Source organism: Wyeomyia smithii, chromosome 3 (genome assembly GCF_029784165.1).
Source record: "Wyeomyia smithii strain HCP4-BCI-WySm-NY-G18 chromosome 3, ASM2978416v1, whole genome shotgun sequence".
In the NCBI taxonomy this organism is placed as follows: Eukaryota; Metazoa; Arthropoda; class Insecta; order Diptera; family Culicidae; genus Wyeomyia; species Wyeomyia smithii.
In genome coordinates this window covers 177,604,944-177,627,610 of record NC_073696.1, presented here as the reverse complement: position 1 = coordinate 177,627,610, position 22,667 = coordinate 177,604,944, and the positions used below count along the sequence as shown (strand labels likewise).

At 36.3% G+C, this 22,667-nt stretch overlaps 1 protein-coding gene across 2 annotated transcripts; it reads right to left on the bottom strand.

Annotated features, from left to right (window-relative positions):
• Window positions 1-11,138: 11,138 nt before the first annotated feature.
• LOC129732505 (neuropeptide-like protein 31) lies at window positions 11,139-22,500 on the bottom strand. 2 transcript variants are annotated; one of them, XM_055693436.1, is made up of 6 exons: window positions 22,367-22,500; window positions 12,980-13,124; window positions 12,548-12,568; window positions 12,417-12,485; window positions 12,324-12,353; window positions 11,139-11,266 (listed from the first exon to the last, which is right to left on the bottom strand). In XM_055693436.1, the coding sequence occupies exons 1-6, from the start codon at window positions 22,376-22,378 to the stop codon at window positions 11,199-11,201; spliced, it is 345 nt and encodes a 114-aa protein (XP_055549411.1). In that variant the 5' UTR covers window positions 22,379-22,500; the 3' UTR covers window positions 11,139-11,198. The 2 variants fall into 2 exon arrangements, with proteins under 2 accessions (XP_055549411.1, XP_055549412.1); XM_055693437.1 differs by lacking the exon at window positions 12,324-12,353.
• Between the last annotated feature and the right edge of the window lie 167 nt (window positions 22,501-22,667).

Below are 22,667 nucleotides of genomic sequence, written 5' to 3'. Positions count from 1 at the left end.
GTGGCTTTGTTATGTTTGTTAAGTTTTAAAAAATTTAATAGTTTTTCTTGGGATTAAACTTGGGTATGTACATATTTCCATTTCATTACTTTTTAGGTAAGTTGTCTTTACACAAGAATAAAATGAAAACAAAAGAATGCTCGTTTTATTTTCTTTCATCCAGAGAAAATTTTTGGAAGTCATTTTTAGTCTGCATAGAATTAATTATACTTGTTCCCGTAAAATTTTGGAAATTCGTTCAAACATCTCTTTATAAAGGAGAATATTTACCAATTTGTTCGAATCAATCGATCTTATTGTACGGGATACGGGATATTAATAGGAAAAACCCAAATTAATCCACCTAGTGGTGAGACCCAGCCTTTTTCATTCGAACTTATTATTTGTTCAAATAGAATTACACAACACTCCCATTTAAAAAAAATACACCATGAAAATTTCTGCTGGATTTATTTTTCACTTTAAATAACGAATTTCTGGTAGCCAACAGCACAACTATAACGAACATTCAAAACCTAACATTCACACACATATGAGCATACATTAACACTGACACATGCAAATACCATGAAGTAAATGAGTTTCAAATCCATCACGTGAATAATCCACTGCCGGCTTATTCTATTGCTCACCCCTAACTACATACACTGTTGTGCAGGCGTTGTTTATGCGACTGAAAGGAATGTCTCATCACACACAGGAGAGTCAGCTGACGCTGATAACTCTTACAGACCTGTGTGATCGAGACCAAAGCCAGTCTGAGTAATGCCTGCGAGTGCAACACAACAACGGAAGGTGCTCCGTAGGGCTAAATTTTCTCGAATTAATTTCTATCTTTAACAACGGCTTTTACCCGTTAACATTCAAGTTCATGCACCCGAGGAAGCGAAAAATAAGCGAACTGAAAATATGATACAGATTTGGAAAACCATACCGCATCCAGACGGGATTAGAACCCGCAGTCTCCCTGACTACTTCACTGGTTGCCGGAATACAACATCAAATTTGAAAAAAGGTTGAAGCCTCATATTTTGATCGTTACTATAGTTTAAAACAGTCTTCGAGCTACTTTCCTTTCCATAACTTTCAAACCACATGCTTAAACATTATGGTTTTAAAGACAAGTTTATTTGGTCCATTGAATCCAACTATGTTCAGATCGGTTGTGTAGTTTCTGTGGTACCTAATTAAGTTTTGTGATCTTTACAATTTGATACATAACGGACGAAGTTAAAGTCCTATAACAGTGTAATTAAATAGGATTTTAGGAACCATTAAAATATTACATAACGCGGAATTTGGCAATTTTCAATACCCACCCACCCCTACGTAACGCAATTTCACATGTTTGACACACGCAAAGTAACGCTTCGCTGAATACCCCCCCACCCCTGAGCGCGTTATGTATTATATGAATGATCCCTTATTGCGCAACTAGATCTTTTATTTGAGATTAATTTAGTAAAAATCGGTCCAACCATTCTGAAAAAATTGAGTGAGCTTAAGCAGTTTTTGGAATATGTTTCTTTTCAAAACGTGATTTCCTTCTTTTATACATATCTTTTATATATAATGTTGAACTACATGTTTAATCATTAGTTACGGATTTTCAAGACAGTCCGTTTATTTGGCACCAGTTTTGTTTAAATTGGTTGTTTAGTTTCCGAGATAATGAAATTTCGGGATTTTCACATTTTGATACACGGTGCCTAAACTAAAAATCCGATTACAATGAAGTTCAATACACACACACACGCACACACACATACATACATGCATACAGAAAATGCTCAACTCGTCGAACTAAGTCGAGTGATATACGACATTCGGCCCTCTGGAGCCTTTTCATACCTTTAGTTTTTCCAGTGATTGCATACCTTTGTAAGAGAAAGGCAAAAATGATTCAGCTAAATCTATGACACGATTCTTTTAAAAATTTCTGAACCACATGTTTAATCATTAGTTAAGGATTTTCAAGACAGCCCGTTTATTTGACACCAGTTTTGTTTAAATTGGTTGTGTAGTTTATAAGATAATGAAGTTTCGTGATACTCACATTTTGAAACACGGTGCCTAAACTAAAAATCCGATTACAATGAAATTCAATAGGGTGTTATAAGGCCACTCGACCTTTCATTACAATCAAATTCAATAGCAACCTATGGGACAACTAGACCTTTCGTTCGAGACTAATTTTGTGAAAATCGGTCCAGCCATCTCTGAGAAAAATGAGTGAGTTTAAACAGCCTCCGGAAAATATTTCTTTATATAACTTTTGAATCAAATGTTTAATCATTATGAAATTTAAAAGTTAAGGGTTCTGGAGATAGCCCTTTCATTTGACATCTGTTTTGTTAAAAATCGGTTGTGTAGTTTCTGAGATATTGATGTTTCGTGATTTTTACATTTTGATATATAACCTCTAAACCAAAAATCCGATTGCAATGAATTTCAATAGCAACCTATGGGGCAACTAGACCTTTCATTTGCAATTAATTTTATGGAAATCGGGCCAGCCATCTCTGAGAAAAGTGAGTGAGAAAAAAAGTTGCACATACACACACACGCACACACACACACACACATACATACAAAAAATGCTCAGCTCGTCGAACTAAGTCGAGTGATATACGACATTCGGCTCGCTGGAGCACTTTCATACCTTTAGGTTTTCCAGTGATTGCTATACCTTTCTAGGAGAAAGGCAAAAACCATGATGTATAGAGCAAGATCGCGCCAAATGACCTATGGTCGAATATCGACCATTTTTGATTTGAATGAAACTTTGCACACGTATTTGGCTTAGCAAACTGAGCATTTTTCAAGATAGTAAGATTTTTTAAACCCATGAGTTACATTCTAAAAGGGCGTATACCTTTTGGCATAGGTTTTATTCGAAGCATTGTAGCCCAGAAACCATTGGTTGTATAGAAAAGCTGTCTGAGAATGAGTTGTAGGGAATTAAAAATGCACTATAAAAAAAATATCCACTGTACAAAAAAAAATTTTTTGACCAAAAAAAATTAAAAATAAACATTAAGTTTCAATTTGAAAAAAAAGAGTTGAATTATTTTTTTTATTTTCTTTTTAAAGAAACTTGACGTTAATACGCAACATTTAAAAAAATGTCCAGGATGGAGAAATGAAAAATATTTATTTTGGGGTAGATAAATTTTTTTATAAAAACTCTAATTCAAACATTTTTCAAAATATTTGTATTTTAAAAGATGCAGAGAGTCATTTTGAATCAAAAAGCTCTTGGTAGTAAACAATCTAAAGGCATCGGTTTTCGAGTTATTTTAAATTTAAGCTCGAAAAATTATTAATATTTCGGAAAATACACGTTTTTCTTAATTTGTCCATGGTTCTCCAGCAAAAACCATACATTCATTGGAATGCTTGATCAAAAATATACAATTCATTCTTTGACAACAAAACGATTGGATAAATAACTCAAGCGCTAAACCTTAGCCTACCTACACGTTCCTTCTTGCCGAATGTTTTATAAAAACATATGTTTGTCGTGCAACACTACCTGCTTGTTTACTAATAATAACTGTTTGTAAAGTACGCAACCAATAACTACTGGGTTACCTATAATATCTGTTTTCGTATATAAATACGATTGCACTGCTCCAGATGTGTTAGCAACAGTTTGCATTTTGTGAAGATGAATAAAGTGAAAATGGAATACACCAAGCCCAACCCGCATAATCAATAACCATAAAACGTGTCTAACAACTAGTTCGGGATATAGTACCGACTGTATGGGGTATCGTTGAACCATATGGATTATCATCCGTTTATGGTTATTGATTATGCGGGAAATGCTGTAAACCCTTTCCTGATCATCGGTGCTCATCAAGCTTACGCAAATTAAACGAAAACGTTATTGCAAAATTAAAAATATTGAACAGTCAAGCTCATTTTAATACGTCTTTATCATTTTGTGATTCGTGTAGTTATTGGAATGATAGTCAAGCCACCATTCATCCCTTCGTTGTTCACTATTCAGAATCTGAAACACTTAAGAATATCAGCTTCATCAATATCGGAAGTACTCCATCATGATACTGTTGCGGTTCAGGTGTTCATTGCCAAATTAATGAGTTTTTTGAAAACAACCATAGATTCTTATTTCAAGAATCCTGGAGCCATATACAGGGCATTCCTGAGGATTCTTTTTCAGGAATCCTTTTCAAGGACGCTCAGGAATCCAATGTGAGGAATCCTAGAGAATCTATGCGGATCGTATTTGCTCGTCCGGGATCTCTGTAGCTTGACGATCGGTGCTTTTTCACGAGATAAATGAATATTTTGGCAACAAGCCAGAATTTTTTCTGTTGCCGAAATCGAACCATGCCAAAAATGAACGGTTTCTTTCCATGACTTTTTTTACTTTTTAAGCAGCCAAAGACGACATTAACAGTAGATATGGCCACTACTAAACTTGTTTTAGTTTCAAGTCGTTTGAGGTGTCCCTCGATGAAATTAGGCTGACGGGATTACCACACGAGTAATTAGAGGCATAGTACTGGTTTGATCATGATCATTATATTACCGGAACATGTTCCGGTCGTTTCTCAGGGACCGTTTTAACGGGGATAGCTTCAAACGGCCGAAACACAAACGGCCGAATCTCAAACGGCCGAATTTCAAACGGCCGAATTATATCATTACTAACGAAAGGCCGAAATTTCGTCGGAAGCGGCGGCCTCTCGCATGCAAACAACTGATCTACTGGATTGCCCGGATTACTGAAGCATAGGGGCAATCCCCTAGTTTACGTCCGAACGAGCGCTAGCGAGTAAGGACAGCATGCGCCCCGGACAATCGAGTTGGCCGAAGGCCACGAGTGTGTTGCATTAAATCAATTTTCAATTTTGTTTTCATTCTATGAAACAATAAGGGAACGGATACAAAGAAAAAGGAAACAAAATAAATATTTTTTTGTGTAAATTCTCAGAATTTTTAGCATGGGTGGTAACACTTTTTCAAATCAAATAGCCAAAATTCTTCTCAAGCATTACGTATTTTATGAACATTTTCTTACAACATTTCAGCTTTGGATATGGTCGGCGTGCGACCAGACCGAACCAAGCGCCATTTTTTAAAAAATTGAGTTTTTAACACCAGTGGATGTTAAAATTGATAATCTATCTTTCATGAAAAAAATAAAAAAATTTAATAGTTCATCTTGGTATTATAACAAAATTTCTCTGCAGCAGCTAGCAGGAAACGTACGGGGTGGATATACTTTGATCGCCGATTACTCGAAATAATGTTTTTGGCGCTTGGTTCGGTCTGGTCGCACGCCGACCATATGTGATATTTAAAATAAAGAACAAATTTACTGCTATAAATTAGAGTTGCACCGAATAATAGGGCTGGGAAAATGTTTTTTTGTGGAAAGTATCGAATTTTCGGTTTACAGAATAATGGTTTTAACTTGAGCTTGTCTAGGGTTAGTCACATTAAGTCAATAACAATTTGGTGTTTAATTTTTCTCATCTTATCATCATTTATCTTTGCATATTCGGCCGCCTGTTCAGCCGAATATTCAACAGAACATGATGATTAAATGAGAAAAATTAAAAACCAAATTACTTATTAATTAAAGAGGATTACCCTGGACAAGAACTAGTTTCAATCATTATTCGATAACCCGAATATACATTTGTGAAGAAAAAAAAACCCGAATATTCGGTGCATCTCTACTATAAATAATCGAACTTAAAATGATATATAATCGAGTCCATATATCATCGAGTCTATGTATAAACAAGTCTATATATATATTAGGGTGGGGAAAAATGGTCGATTTTCCAGAACCAAGCTTTTTTGGATCCTTTTGGGGCCCCAAACAACCCTAAACTTACTGGAAGTCGATTGGTTTTGTCTCCGCTTGGCGCATTGCATTTCAAATTTGTATGGAAATTTATATGAGAAAACCTACTTTTTTGCATTTACCTTTCTAGAGAGCTCAATAATACTCTAATAATGCACTATCCATAAGAAGAGCTATAGCTGTTCAAAGTTGAGTATGTCGCTTTAAATGCAGAAAATCTTGTTTCTGCCAACATTACCAATGTACCGGCGTCAGTAGGATTCCCATCAGAAATAACCTGTCGTAACAAGTTTATACACTCAGCTGGACCAAGCAAACAAATTTAGGTCAATATTTTAGGCGCAGAAAGAATCTACAACGTGTTTCTGAGGTCACTTCTGATGGAAATCTGACTGACGCTGGTACACTGGCAGTGTTGGCAGAAAAAAGGATTTGTAACATAAATTTCGACATACTCAACTTCGAACAGCTTTAGTATTTTTTTGGGACAACCTAGCTCTTTAGTGTCTTCGGCCAAGTTGTTAGGCATCAACAAACCTACCATTTGAAGTAATGAAACCTTTGGTTTGAGCCATTTTGAGCTCTTTAGAATGGAAAATGCAAAAAAGTTGGTTTATCCATACAAATCTCCATATAAATTTGAAATGCAATGCGCCAAGCGGAGACAAAACCAATCGACTTCCGATAAATTCAGGATTATTAGGGGCCCCAAAAAGAACAAAAAAACTTAGTTCTGGCCTTCTGCTATCAAGTTTCGTTTTTTCCATATAACGATTCCCCACCCAAATATATATAATCGATTCTGAATTATAAATAAGTGCAGTGACGTTTCGATTGTACCAAGATCATTTTCTTATTTATTTCATGTTATTTTCGTGTGTATGTGTTAATATACGTTCATATGTGTAAAGTTGTAAAGTTTTGAATGTTTGGAATAGTTGTGCTGTAGGCTACCAGAAATTTGTTACTTAGAGTGAAAAAGAAATGCACCAGAAATTATAGAAATCGTGTGAATCTATTTTAACAAATAATAAGTTCGAATGAAAGAGGCTGGGTTTCACCGCTAGGTGGATGATTTCGGGTTTCATTTAAATCTCTGTTAATTATCAATGATTTTTCGGTCTGTCGAATGATTCGGCCGTTTGTTATTTCGGCCGTTTGAAATTCGGCCGTTTGTGATTCGACCTTTCGTGTTTCGGCCGTTTGTAGGTAAACCGTTTTAACGATCCCGGTCATCCGCTTCGGCAACATAAAGAACCAAAATACCTTTCTATTGAATGATGTTGAGCTTAAATTGGTTAAAAAATCAATGAAACTAAAAAAATGTGATTGAACATCATCGCTCGTTTTTGACACATGTGTGCCAAAAGTAAAACGAGCTCAAATCCAACAGAGCCTCAAAAGGAAATATAAAACTATGGTAGTCCTACGTCAACTATGCGGCCGTGTCTTAGAAACCACCTTCCTACTTTTTGATTTACAAATCGAAAACAGTCAAAAGGTAGGAGGGTGGTATCAAAGACACGACCGTATGACGTAGGATTACGGTATTTTTCCATATTTTTTATCTATAACAGTGCATTTTTATTTGCTGAGAAGACCAATTCGAGCGCTTTGAACAATAGTTGATATCAATAAACTATATGAATAATACTTTATTAGTATTGGCATCATCACTTCGCAGATATTCGAATTAAGAACGCATTGTTCCTAGCTTGTGATGACAAGAGAAACATTAGAATTAGCGAATTCGGTGTATTCTTCCTTTCTCAGTAGGCAGTAAATACGAATTCAACTAACTACTTAAATAACAACACTTTGAGGCACCAAAAGGTGCAAGTTGCCGATGATTTTTGTTCTCTGGTTATTCCGGGCAGAATTCCAACCATTTTAGTACTGCTGCAGTAACCATGTACTACTAACCTGGCACGAGATAACCGGTGCTATTTTGTCTTTCCTCCTTTCAGCGGCTAGCACCTAGCGTCCGTATGTCACTGGTACGGTTTTAGAATGAAAATGATGGGGTGAAATGTTCGAATGGTATCTTTTATATCAAGGTTTCGTTATTTAGTTGGAAAGAGGAAGGAGTTAAGAAGAATATGGAATAGTAAGGAAAGTAAAAAAGCATCGGAAACAGAAAGAACCTCGAGTAAAATAACAACAACAACAACAACAAATCGTTTACAAAGTCAAATCAGTTGTATCCGTTAGTGTTGGCTGTGCTTGGGAAGAGAGGTAGTGATTGGCTGCACAGTTTGACTTAGACAATCGATGTTATTTACCAATTTTTCAATAGTGTATCTAACAGTAGGCTGTTTTTGTTACGTAAATTTACCCGTTAAAGAATTTTTGATCGATTGATGCCAAAACCTCGATAACCTGATTATAAATGACTAAAATATAAGCGTAGCGTAGCGTAAGCACGGTATATTTCGTAGATTGCAGACTGGTGACTAACGCTTCCACTCGGATTGTATGAGGTACAATGTTTGGGAGTAACATTTAAACCAATCTGAGATGAAGTAGGCCCGATAGTTATCATTACTGGCCACGCCCATCTTCACCGTAGCTTGAGGATATTAATAGAAAGGATATTGAGGATGTAATACTTACTTAGTGAGAGGCCACCGACTCAGTGACACTCCCATAAGTAATACGGAGTTGGATTAGGGGGTTAAGCAGGAAGTTGTTGACGTTAAAACTATCTATTAAAATTGAAAAATCTGGCGAAATTCCATGCATTCAAAGCCTTGAGAATTTATAAAAATGCAAACACGCACCTGAGCCAAAACATATTCCTTAATTTCATCTCAAACCGCCAAATTTATAATGATACAGTTGTCGTGAATTCGTATCACGCTGCCACAAAATTTAATCATAATTATTAAAACTATTTAGCTGCAACATGTAACCAAAAGCTTGAAAAATCGAAAAACTCGCAACCCTTCACTGAGCTGCTCTATTCGAAGGTAGATGGCGTTTCAAGCGCTCTTTAGTCAGCCAAAAACACAATTCGATTTTTTTTTCACTCTTTCTCTAGTGCTACCATAACACTAACAAAAAACAAAGCACTTCGAAACACCCCGAATAAAAATGTTAAGCAGGTATTAAACGAAGCAAATATTTGCTATTTGGTACGATTTTTTTGCCTCCCCATCTGGTCTCGAGGTACGATGCTGACCTAACAAGCCGGTCGTCGTAGGTTCGAGTCTCGACTCGGGAGAGACTGTTAGTGTCAGTAGGATCGTAGCGCTAGCCCCACAATTGTCCTGTACACTTAACGGTTGGCTGCGAAGTCTGTGTATAGTAAACAGAAGGTCAAGTTCCGAATCGGAATGTAGCACCAAGGCTTTTTGGTACGATTTTTATTTGCACAAAATTAAATCTGTATTAAAAAATAGCAAATATTTGCTTCGTCTAATACCTGCTTTAGATTATAAAATTATAAAATGTGATTGAGTTTGTAGTCTCATTAAGCCACCAAGGACTTGATGAACAAAGTGATAGTTGATTGGGGTGGCCGTGAGAGTATTAGTCCTCTCTATATTAGTCTCTTCTTCGAGTACAGTTCAGTCTTTTTTTACACGGTTTTATTTTACACGGTTCTTTTTTACGACGATTTTCCAAATAACGCGGTTTTTGAAGTAGAATACTTCTCTCAGAAAGTTCGGCTACATAGGGATGTGAAATGAAAATCTAAAACCGAAAAAAGTGAAAAATATGTCCAATTTTAAATGCTAATAAAGCGGTTAGTATTCCATGGATTTCCTTCGTTCTTGTAGCAATAGATTGGAAAATCTTCTAAGATTCTTCCCGAAAGAAGATAATTGTAATTTTGTTATTCACACTATTGTACTATTGAAAATAGTCAAGCCTTGTCAAACGAAAAATTCGACCTCTGATTGGTCGTTATATGATTGCTTCCCAAGCAAGGTCGACAGAATCATATACCTTGCAATTTTAAACATGCTATTTGGCCTATCAAAGAGCCTGTTTCAGCCGAAGCCGCTCATAATAGTTGTAGACAGCGACAACAGCAGTCGTCCTCCCTTAGCAGCAGCACTAGCAGGGCAGTGGATACCAGCGATGACGGAAAGCGGCCACAGCTGTGGCGTAGCAATGGATAGCCCACTAGTTGCAGCGGATTCCAGCAACGATAGCGGCTGGGCCAGCTGATGCAGGGACAGTGGATACCAATGGCAGCGTATAGCGACCACAACTGTTGCATGGCTATGGATAGCGCACTAGTTACGGCGGATCTCAGCATCGATAGCGGCTGATGCAGTGAGGCACTTTAGTGAAATTCGGTCTCTGTGCGATAGTGGGCACTAGTAAATGCATTCAATGAATAGTTGATTCATTTTGACAACACGTGAGCCGTCTAGTTTTGAGTGTTATATCAGCATTTCACTGTTTGCTTTATCACAACGAATACTTTGTTCGCACTGTCAGTGATAACGCAAAGATGTAATCGGCATCTTATCCGATACTAAATTGAACAACAAATTGTTCTTTTCAGTATAAAACAAAAACCCGATGATTAAAGCGTAAATGTTTTCTCTTTAGTTAATTTACATTTCTAAATTTGCAGAGGTTATGAATTTTACTTTATTTCCATGTCTCAGAACGTACCGAATTATCTTTTCCTTCAGTCATGAGCACGACATCCGATAAAAGTTCATCTCGAAATACAAAAATTGTCAAGCCCCAACCATGACAAGCAACTTACTATATTATTGAAAATGGTCAATCCTTGTTGAAGTGCAAAATTCGATTGATCTGATTATTCAACGTTTATTTACTAGAAAAAATGACTGACACGCAAGCAGCCGGGTTATCTTTCTTGTAAAAGTATTCTACTTCAACCTTGCGGTCGTGGCTATGCAAACAACCCTCCTGTTTTTACGACGTTTTCTCAAATAACGCGGTTTTATTTCACACTGTTTTTTTTTGCACGATTTTTCGTCTTCGCGTAAAATTGTTACAGTAAGTAACAGTAACGGTAACAGACTAGAGTAGGCTGTTTTTTACACAGTTTCATTTTTACACGGTTTTATTTAATACGGTTCTTTTTCACGACGTTTCTTCAAATAACGCGATTTTTTCACGACGTTTTTCCAAATGACGCGGTTTTTTCTACACGTTTTTTTTGCACGGTACGTAAAACCGTGTAAAAAAGGACTTTCTGTACTTTGTTTTTTTTTTTTTTTTTTTTGTTACTAATCACAGACAATAGTCTTAAACCATGAGCAAATGAAGAGTCGGATTGTTTTAGACATTAAAAAATGTGTTTAATAACAGGTAATTGTTAATATTTGTGAAATATTTCTACAAGTCGAATGGATACCATTCAATAGTATGGTTTGTAACCACCATATCCGCCATAACCGCCGTAACCACCGTACTTGCCAGGATAACCTAGGAAAGACGTAAATTGATGTTATAAAGTCGTTCAGTCTTATTTTGCTCGTGTACTAATCTAGGCGAGTCCTCAAAAATTATTAAAATTTATCAATAAGATAGTTCTTGGTTGTAAACTATCCAGGTTTCCAGGTCGTGTCCTGTACCACTTTGAGACTTCAGCAAGTAGGAGGGTCTGGTGGTGCGCGTAGAAGTGCCTGGCGGAAGCCGACATGGAGCCGCCACTAGCACAGATCTTGGTGGTAGTAGCAAATTTTCGAATGAGATCTTGGATGGCTGAAGTGGAGGAGGGTTTCGTGTCAACAGCAGTTGAACACGAGTTAGCCAATCCTAAGCTCTATGAGAAACCTGATATATATTAAGCATTTAACCAAATACACACACCTGGGCCGGTTGGTGATGGTGGTGATGTAACATCCACTAGTATATATTAAACGAGCGAAAGGTAATCCGGTTACAATTCCGGAGCCTGCTGAATATACGTTTGCATTGGCGTGCACACCGGAAACGGTAGCGCCTTTGTAATCATGGCAACAAGAGATATCGGAAGAGTTTTCTGTTTAACAGTCATACTAGCCATGGAAGTCTTTCATAGAGGGATATGGTTGGACAGGCTGGTGGTAGAGCATGGTATTAAATTGCTGTGTCGAGCCTGGATAGTTTACAACCAGGTTGCTGTGTTGAATCTTGAAATAAGGTAGCGAATAAACTCTTACTTTCATTGACGTAACCCAAAAGAATAGAGAATATTGGTGCGAAATTGATTCATTGTTGTCTATTTCTTCTACAGCAAAACGCGCAGAATTCGTCGCAGGAATCGTCACCATGCAGTCTGAATGGCGACGAATTTGGCGCATTTCGTTTTGAAGGAAACAGATAATATCTCATTACTTTTCAAAATTGCATTGACAATATGGTTAACCTAATCATAACAGTGTTAAATTGTCTGCCATGTTCGAGCTTTCACAATTCTCTATAGGTTGCATGTATAACAAAGAAAGACTGTTTCGGTAGCTTTCATTGAAAACCTCATTTCACAATTTTCAATACTTACCATATCCGTAGCTTCCATACGGACTATAACCTATTAAAATTTAATCAGAAAGAGCATCACTGTTGCAGAGAGAATTAAATAACTATCATTTACCTCCGTATCCTCCGTAACCACCATATCCTCCGTAACCCCCATAACCTCCGTAGCCTTGATAAGCATTCCCTATTTGAGGTTTGATAAATTTTAGTGAAGTGTTGTTCAATTACATATCAAAAATCATTTACAAGGATTGTATCCACCGTGACCTGGAAAAATAATTATCGCATTATTCGCAATGACAAAAATGTCTAACATAGTTGTAGCCAAGGAGGTCAGAACGGCACCCCCCTGGTTTATGACATTAGTGCAGAATTTTATTGATTTGACTCAATTTGATTATGCCTCCTACATTTTTGAAAAAATATGCTAGTTCTAGTCATTACTACTAACTGAAAAAAAAAAAATATTATTTTTTCAATACTAATTTTCATTTATCTTTAATAGTTTTCCAAAGTTAAAAATAGTATTTATAGTTCATTTAGGAATCTGCGAAAAAAGCAACTTGTGCCAATGAGTATGAAATAATTTGTTTCGGTCACTTCAAATAAAACTGAAGTGAATATAAAGAACAGGAACAAGATACAACATATTCGTATGGTATAAAAACTAGTTAGTACCTCCATATCCACCGTATCCGCCATATCCTCCATATCCACCATATCCACCATACCCTCCGTAACCAGAATTTGCAAGTCCACCAAGTAATCCATAGCCCAGCGCAGAGCTGGCAGCTATAAAGGTAGCTACGAGAACAGCTGTAAACTAAAAAAATACATTGTTTGATTATTCCTGAAAAGAACCCAAAACTAGCGTCGTGTTGCGAGAGTTCGTTTCATTTGAAAAAAGTATGTAACGGTTCTTTACCTATACCTTTTCCTCTGTTTTAAAGTACCGATCACAAAAAAAGGGTTTTACTATCTTTTTGAAAGTGACATTACAGTTTATTTTTGGGTCTGAACTTCTGAATCTAAGACCGACGGTATAGTAAACACGAATGGCGTCGCGTAGCGATCTGCCTTACCGTAGGTTAATGTACAGCCGTAAGCTGAGCATCACTTGGCATGTGGATAATGTCAAAATTTGGGAGAAGGACCTAAAACCGGAGGAGTAGATGGAGGGTACCGTGTGCCGCATCTACAAAAAGGGCATCAAGTTGGATTGCTGTAACTACCGTGCAATCACGCTGCTGAGCGCCGCCTACAAAGTACTCCTTCAAATTCTATGTCATCGACCATCATCGTTTGCGAGGGAGTTCTTGGGGCAATATCAGACGGGATATTCGCGGTACGGCAGGTCGTAAAGAAATGCTATGGATATAACGTTCTCGCACACCATCTGTTCGTCGAATTTTAACCGGCGTTCGACACAATCTATCGACGTCAGCCATGGCAGGTTATGCACGATTACGGTTTCTCGGATGAAATGACACGGTTGATCAAGTCGAAGATGGATCGGGTAATGTGCGTAGTTCGCATTTCGAAGACACGAGTCCCTTCGAACAAGATGATGGATTATCATACTATTTGTTATTCATTATCGTTATGGAAGGTGTACTACTAATAGCTGATATCAACACGAGTCGTGTGATGTTCAGAAGGTTCGCTCAGCTCTTTGGCTTCGCCGATGACATTGACATCGTAGCACGAACCCTTGCGAAGATGAAGGAGACATGCATAGACTTAAGGCTGAAGCCGGACGAATTGGGCTGGCCATAAACGCTTTGAAGTCTAACTACATGAGAGGAAGAGGTTCCAGCGAAGACAGTATGAACCTCCCACCTCGAATTCAGATTGGCAGTGATGCAATCGAGGTGGTGGACGAGTCCGTGAACCGAGGCTCACTGGTGACTGCTGGCAACGACACCAGCAGCGAAATTCGTCGATGCCTTATATCACAAAATCGTGCCTACTTTCGTTGGACTTCGGAGAACGCTCCGCTCCAACAATGCCGTAGGTGCGAGTCGTAGGTGCGAGTCCCGGCTCAGAAGCCGTGGATCGTAGCGCTAGCCCCGCAATTATCCTGGACATTAAAACAGTTGGCTGCGAAGTCTGTGTATAATAAACAGAAGGTCGAGTCCCGAATCGGAATGCAGCACCAAGACTGTGCTTTGTTGTGTGATTTGCACTTAAAACTATATAGACCATCGCACGGTGACGTCACGCACTTGAGTTTGACAGCTACTGGTAACATTGTTTACCTTCGGGTGATGCAGTTTTGTTCTTAATTACAGCAGATCATTTCAATTGTGATCAAAACGCCCTTTAAATGTTGTGCTTGAGGTGCCAGTACACTTAGAACTATTAAAAATTGAGCAGCGTTTCCAGTACGCACGTGATTGATCCATTAGAAAAAAAGAAAAAATTCAAAAACGTAAACAAAGTTACCACTAACTGTCAGAAAAGTGATGTTAAAGAGATTCGGTGAGATAGTCTATTGAAATACTCCTTTACAGTACATGTTTGCTAACTGGGCACACTTTAACTGGGTGCTCGCCAACTGGAAGAATTTCCAGTTATAAAGAAAACAAAGGTCAAATATTGAAGCGAACGGGGGGCATATGGATTGGAATCGAAAATTAAACAATAAAAGTTTTTCGAATCGAACATATTTAAAATACAAAAAAATGTGCCTAATGAATGTACTCGCTGTATAAAACCAAAGTTTAAACTTTTCACTCAACAGATAAATTTGTACGTGGGACTTTCCTATCGGCTAATTTTAGAGTCGTTGTCAGCTGTACTTGTGATTAGTTTGACTTCTAAGATATATTTCTTTTTTAATCATTCTCTTTCGTTAGCAGAGGTCTTTGGGGCACTTTCTACTAAGCTCAACTTGGAATAAGTTCTGTCTTAAGTCCCATCCACTTTTCGCTAAATTTGGAATCATTTTTTTCACTTCTAATCTTTAACCATTTCGCTGCATTTATCATTTTCTTTTTGACTTTTTTCTCTCCACGAACTGATTTATCAATTTGGACCAAATTTAAGATAATTTTCTTAGTTTTTGTTTTTATTGTTGCATTTTAGGAGCGTTCCTAAGCATTTCAAGTTAGTTTGGAATACCTAATTTGCTTTATCCATTTCACCATTTTATAAAGATTTTTTAACATAGTTTTAGAAGATTTTTTTCTTCTGTTTTTTTTAGCTGCGAAACATTTCACAGCCCTTTTTGGTTTATTTATGATCATTTTTATTTTTATATTTTCAGTCCAAATAAAGCGTCATAAACCATTATTTCCATTGTTGGATTTTGCTAGACATCAATGTCGTTTTTCAATCATTTTAAATTAAAGTCAGTGATCATCTTTTTTATTTGAAAGAAGTGTTTTCAGATGTTTCAAGCTACATTTAATAGAGTTTGTATGCATTTAAAACTAAACTTGATATAATTTTTCCTTGAGTTTGGTATTTTTTCTGGTTAATAGTTACTCCATTTTCAAAGGATGTGTAAAAACTTGCAACCGTCGTTTAACCGTAGGTGGTATTGCTTCCGCTATGTGGGGGTCGCGTCACTGACAAGCCAAGCACATATATCGATAAAATATCGATACGGCAAAATTGTTGCGGTGCAACTGAGGCACCACAGGACTGATGTCGTTAGTGTATAAACGTATTTTGATTCAAACTTTTACAAACGATTTTCAATTTTTTTCATATGAACATGAATGTCTGTTTTCTGTGGTTACTCTTTTAAATTATTATATACTAATTTGAGATCAATTTTTTAGCTGTTTATCTTGTTTTAGACGCGTTTCTCTGCTCATTTGAACAGTTTTTTGTTTAATTTGAAATTAATTTCTCTTGGAGCCTCCACATTTTTACGTTTCAAGGCGACATCCATAAATGACGTAACGTAAAAAATTCAATTTTTGGACCCCCACCCCCCCATATGTAACGAAACGTAACGCTAACACCTACCCCCCATAAAAATTACGTAACGCTGCAGAAGGATTTCCTTGATAAAAATGCTCGTTTTTGGAGAGTCTCTCCAGAGATTTTTCGTTACGTAAACCTGAACTCACCTCCCCCTCTCCCCTAGGTAACAAATCGTAACGCTTAGGGATACCCCCCCTCCACCCTATGAGCGTTATGTAATTTATAGATGCCACCTAAGGCATTTTGGCTGAATCATATAACGTTGAAAACATGTTCGAGATGATTTCATTTTCATGCTCTTTAGGCCGCGTTTGGAGCCATACTTTTTTGATTTGTTCCTATGTGTGCGATTATATGCATGAAAATTTTGAAAAAGAAAATCGAGTTCCGCTTGTTAAATACATACATGTAAATTTTATTGTTCATTGTTATTTTCGTTTCTGGCCTCAACTGCTTCTAAAAGTAATTTTCGTTTATTGGACTACATTTAGATTTTTTTTTGTTCAGAAAAGGTTTAAAACTTATAATTTCTTTCATTTTCATTCTTTTCTTGCCTTCACATGTTTTTAGAATTTTTGTTTTGTTTTCCTTAACGTGTTTTTAGTCACTAGAAGCTTAGATTATTGAAACATAGATATCCAACTCAACCAGCAATACGGGCAACAAAAATGTGGCGCCCCTCCGAATATGATGGCGGTTGGGTGAACTACATTTAATGAGCACACACAGAAAAATATTAAGGTAATTGCTATCTTTTTAGGCTTGGTCAGATTTGTGCGGTGTTTGTAACAGACTAATCTATATGGTCTAGATAATAACAATAATTTATTACAACAGGACTATAATAAATGTCAATGTATGAGATGACCATGATATGAATTATTTATTTTGATGATAGTTTCGCTGCGCGCGAACGAAAATTGAACTAATTTGTATACCGTTAATTTGGTGATGACAAGGTGGTGAAAGGTGAAGCATGTTTTTCAATATCATTGTATGGTCCTGTCATCTAATTTTCAATATACTTATACGGTATTGCCACCTTGTTTTCGTTTTCATCCAGCGGATTGAGCATGATAAATCGATTTTGCTAATAATCACAGTTTTAAGGTCATCAGATGGCACCGTTATAAAGGTGTTGCGAGCAAAATGTATGAAGTCAGGTATCTTGCTCTAGTCATCATTAGCATAACTCATTTGTTGTTTGTACCAATTTTAATAGTCGATTGAGAACCACTATACAGCTTTAATCCCTTTGCAGAACTGGTTGGGTTAATAATTCTGCCTCAGCCGTCAAATAATGCTGTAGGATGTTCTCCTATGCGGTTTGTAGCTTCCGTTCCAGATTATTGTTTGTGATCTCATTCATTATCAATTCCACTATTCCTTGCTTGAACGTTTAAATCGATTTATTAATATTTGCAAAGAACTGAGAAAATCAAATTTGGAAATTTCACTCATCCTTTTAAGTTCTATTTAAAAACGATACAATATTTATTTTGGTGAATACCGCTAAACGCTATTTTTAACTAAGGTTTTACATTACTGCGTTGAAAATCGTTGTTATATACGTCTTTTAATATCCTCAAAATTAACTTACAACGAGTAGCAAAGCATAGCATAACTTATTTCGTCAAAATTCACGAATGTCAAGTACAACATAAACAATGTTAAAATAATTTAAGTGAATGTGAAGCTTTGTTTTTTTCTTTTTGTCACCTTCAACAATTCGATGAGAGTATCTATGAGATTTTTACATTTTGTGACTCATGGTAATTTGTAAAATTACGCGAGGTTTCTTTGCATTGTTGTTGTAATAAATTGAAATTACAAATCATCTAGATTATATTGTAAAGTCGATTGAAAACCGCCGTACAAATCTGATTGAAAGTAACATGATATTTTTCTGGGTGTGAGAATCTGGTCAAGCTCACCACTGAAATGATAAGGAGTACCATGATATTTTTCCGAGTGGATATGCTTTAGTTCACCCAACGGCCTACAGATGGCAAGTTCATAGTGTTGCCTTGAGATTATATGCAGCGAAGCCCAACTTGGATATCTATGTCTCTTTAGTCTATGCTAGAAGTTATATCACAGATAATAGACGTTCATCTTCTTTTCAAAAGATGTGTAAAAACTTGCAACCGTCATCTACCACTAAGAGGTAACGCTCCCGCTATGTGGCGCTTTTGTCACTTACAAACCAAGCACTGATATCGATAAAATATCGATACAGCAATATTAAAGCAGTGCAACTGGGGCACCACAAGACAGATGTCGTTAGTGTATTAACGTATTTTGATTCAAATTTTTACACACGATTTTCAAATTTCTTTATATGAACATGAATGTCTGTTCTCTGTGGTTATATCCAGGATTATTTTCTTCTCGACTTCTTCTGGATATCAGAGATGTTTTTCCAGTATAAACTTTTGTATGCTTTCCTACTAGTTTTTAGAGACGTTTTAGGGTTTTTGTCGTAAATTTCTGGATAAGATTTTGATAGTCGTTTTCGGCATTTTCCTTATGTAAGATAAATTTAAACTCAATTTGTTTGGGTTCCTGTTTTTTTTAAGATTTACCTGTTTTGCTGAAATTAAATTATATATTTATTTTTATTTTTTCGTTGAAATGTTTTCAATCAGTATGCTGCGTTTTTTTCTACCGTGTAGAAAAGATTTCATTTATCTACCTTCTACAGAAGCTTTTTGCCATATTGAATCCGTTGTGCTTTTGGTCACTTATTTATTTTTTTTAAATTTTACAATTATTTCGGAAATCAAAATGTTTTTAGAGATATTTAAATCTATGGTGTTGTTTTTTTTTTCTGGTATTTAAAAGTGTTTTCAATCATTCAGAGCGTGGGTCCCATTACAAAAAACGAGGTGAGCCAAATGTTGTATTAGGGAGCGCGAGTGATTTTGGCTAGTGATAGCTGAGTGACAGACGAGTAGCTTGTCCAAAATCCAGCCGACTCGTCGTCTGCAATACCGAAATTCGCTCGTCTCTTCCTCTGTAATAGGGGCCATAATTTGTGATTATATTTCTTTCTGTTTCTTTTAAATTATAAAGGCGTTTACTTTCCCCTTCTCTGTTTATTTGGTGCATCTCTTGGCTGAATTTTGATGGGAATTTTTTCATTAATGGCTTTAATGGTCTAGGTGGTTTTGGGCTGATTTTGAAATGATTTTTTACTTATTTGCTGACATTTTTTTTGTTTAATCGCTAAAAAAAACCAGAAATGAACATTTTTCGACTTTTCGTTGTAAAAAAATGTCCACGTGGACAAAGAGGGGGGGGGGGAGGGGGGGAAGGTGTTTGGTTAATATCCACGCTTCTTCTAGGGTTGCTGATATTTTATCAATATTTGATATTATCGATATTTGCCTGTCACGGTATCCTTATTTTTGCATGATGTTGATGCGCTTGATATTATCGATATTCCGATATTGCTGTCCGATATTCGCGATTGCCATATTTTCATTTTTATTGACAGCATTCATTTCGCTGGGTCAGTGAAAATCTACGCGGGAATAGAGAAACGATATTGCGATTTACGATGCAAGAAAGAGATGCCAGATAGCCGCAGGTGGGTTCTAGAATTAAAGAAATTCGCTGGTAGTATGATCTCAATTCACAACAAAACCTCTCAAATCCGGGCCTGGTTTGAGAGCTTTTCCTTTGACTCAATAGCAGCCTGCACTTTTTCTGCTGCTTCAGGATTATGGTAAAAAAAACAGATCCCATATCCCAGTCGAATTAAGTAGTCTTGCCACGGAAGCGTGGAACTTCTCGGAGCAATAACCACAACACTGAACCAATCAAATGTGGTGCCTTGGTGCGGTTGCATTGGGATAGCAGAATCTTTGAATTTTCGAATCGGTGTTACATAAAGCGATAACAGAAATGTTCACGATATTCTTTTTTCAATATCAACAACCCTACTTCTTCACGAGGGGGAACGGGGGTTCTAAAATGACGATTTTTGTGTCCACGTGAAATGTGGACGGCCCCTTAGTGAACAGTTACTGTATTTATTAAACACATTTTACGGACGATCCAAATTTGTCAAACAACTTTAAACTATTAGGCATTAGTAGGTATTTAAAAAGTTTAGTGCACGAAAATTGTTTTAAATCAAATGCAACAAATTTCAACGAGTAGACGATTTCTAGACGATTCTCCTCTGAAATTTAACAAAAGTAAAAACAAATTTAAAAGCGTTCTGGAAACGAAAAAAGTACTGAGCTATCCTATGCAGTTCTGGGTATTCAGCACTATTAAATTAACGTTACTGTAAAAAACTTACGCAGCTTTATATTGTAATTTAAATTGAAATACTCACTGTTGTTTTGGTTGAAAAACATCTTGAAGCATAAGGCGAATCAACTTAAAAATTTCAAGCTTCTGTAATAACATAAAACAAAAAAAAAACTTCTTAAGGGAAACAAAATTGGTCGACAACAACGTCTTTTTTGTTTTGAAAAAAAAAAAAACATTTAAGCAAAGTTCAATGTTTCAATAAAATCTGAAAAAATGCTAGAAAATGGAAGACTTGTCCTGCTAAATCTGGACGTAACATGAGCGAGCATATCCAAAATTAACTGGCCGATTTTGCTTTGCTTTAAGGAAATAAAATCGGTACCTACTCTTCTCTTTTGTATTTAAAAAAAAATATTGATCATTTATTACCATATTGAATAATCACAGCTACAGAATATTTTTTTTATTAAGCATGAGAAAATATGGGTACAGATCTTAGAGTATAAGGTTCAACAAACGTTTGTTACTGCTTAGGCAAGTTATTTGCGCATTGTTGTTTTTTTCTTGAAGTGCGACAATTTTTTCTGTTGTCAAAATATTTTTTACAGAATGTACCCTATTATATTAAAAAATACGCCCACCTGATCTAACGCACCGGAAACGCAATATTAATTGTGGATAACACTTGTGGATACACAATGAAACGCGTCGTTCCGGTTTTATAGTCATGCTAATATTTGACCATTGTAATTACACTGGAAGAAAAAAAACAAACCGTTGCAAAACAAAGAACAGAAGTAGAAACGCATGTAATTTAGAAGAATACTGTCTGGAATTTTCGATTTGAAAGGCAAGGCAATATTGTAATTGGTTATTCTACGGGACAATTTTGGAAATTTCCCTGTCAATCATTTGTTAAAGCACTGGATAATTGCGTGGCTAACGTTTCGATTAACGTACATATAACATATACCGCAAAAAGCAGGTTTCTCTAGCTAATGTTACAAAAATTTAACTATGGTAACTAATCGCAATACTCGATAGTAATCAACGTTAACAAATTAATTATTCAAAACCAATAAAAAGTGACAAACTAGGTTCAACTGAGGTTAAGTTAATCCGCAGACTACTGGGTGGACGAAAATCCAGGTACTAGTTATATCTATGACGTGTTAATTTATTGCAACTGCATGTAACTCGTACCAGTGGTTAGGTTCTGAGCATACAAAAACAAACATTTTCGTTATTTAAAATCACAACATGCTAAAGAGAATATTTAATATGTAAATTAATAAAAACTTCAAGATATTTCGATTTTGTACTCTTAACTGAATTCTGGATTTACCAAGTAAAGATTGACATAGCCAGTTCTAAGATTGACCAACTGAATGTTCCGCTTTGAAACAAAATTTTATGATCACGTTTCACGCTTGTATCGAAAAGTGACACATCGGATTTAGCTACGGCCACTTTGCAAGAAATTCGGAATTTTATTTTGGGCAATAATATAGGCATTATAGGAACACCTCATGAAGGACCAAGAAATTGGATCGTTTCTTGGACCTTGTATTTTAGTTAAGTTCAGTTTGGCACCTTGAAATTTTAATAGTAGACTAAATTCAAATAATAAAGTCGGTTTTTGAGGCTATTCAGATGCTATTTTCACGTTCATCTGGATTTTATTCATAAGTATCACTATTTACGATTTCTGTTTCTGTCGAGTTGTTGTTCATTACAACTTATTCGAAGTACACATGCATCAAAATTATATTTCAGAAACCAAATAAACGGTGGTAGAACATACAACACACTTCTTTATAAATATAACACGTAAATAAATATTTGTTATTTTCGACCACTTACAATGCAACGCATCGTTCCGGTTGGTGGGTACACTAACTTTTGAACCTTGGAAATTTTCACACGAACGTTGTCAGGTGACGATTGGTATCTCACTGGAACTTGGGACGTCCAGAAGCTTTTCTCTTATATAATTTTGTTTTGCGCGGCAAAGCGCGAAATGTTTCTTTATTCAACTCGATGCTCTTGACAGAGAGGAAACTATTTGACTCATAGTGTCTGGTAGCCGGTAAGTTTGCTCATACTTATAACCAGTGAATAGTTTTGGCGTCCCCAGGTCTTTGGTCTAGTTTTGTACGTTGGA

Coding starts and splice junctions, on each gene's coding strand:
- LOC129732505 (XM_055693436.1), bottom strand. Junction 12,486..12,547: donor TCACGGTGGATACAATCCTT/GTAAATGATTTT, acceptor AACCTCAAATAG/GGAATGCTTATCAAGGCTAC. Junction 12,354..12,416: donor TGGTTACGGAGGATACGGAG/GTAAATGATAGT, acceptor AAATTTTAATAG/GTTATAGTCCGTATGGAAGC.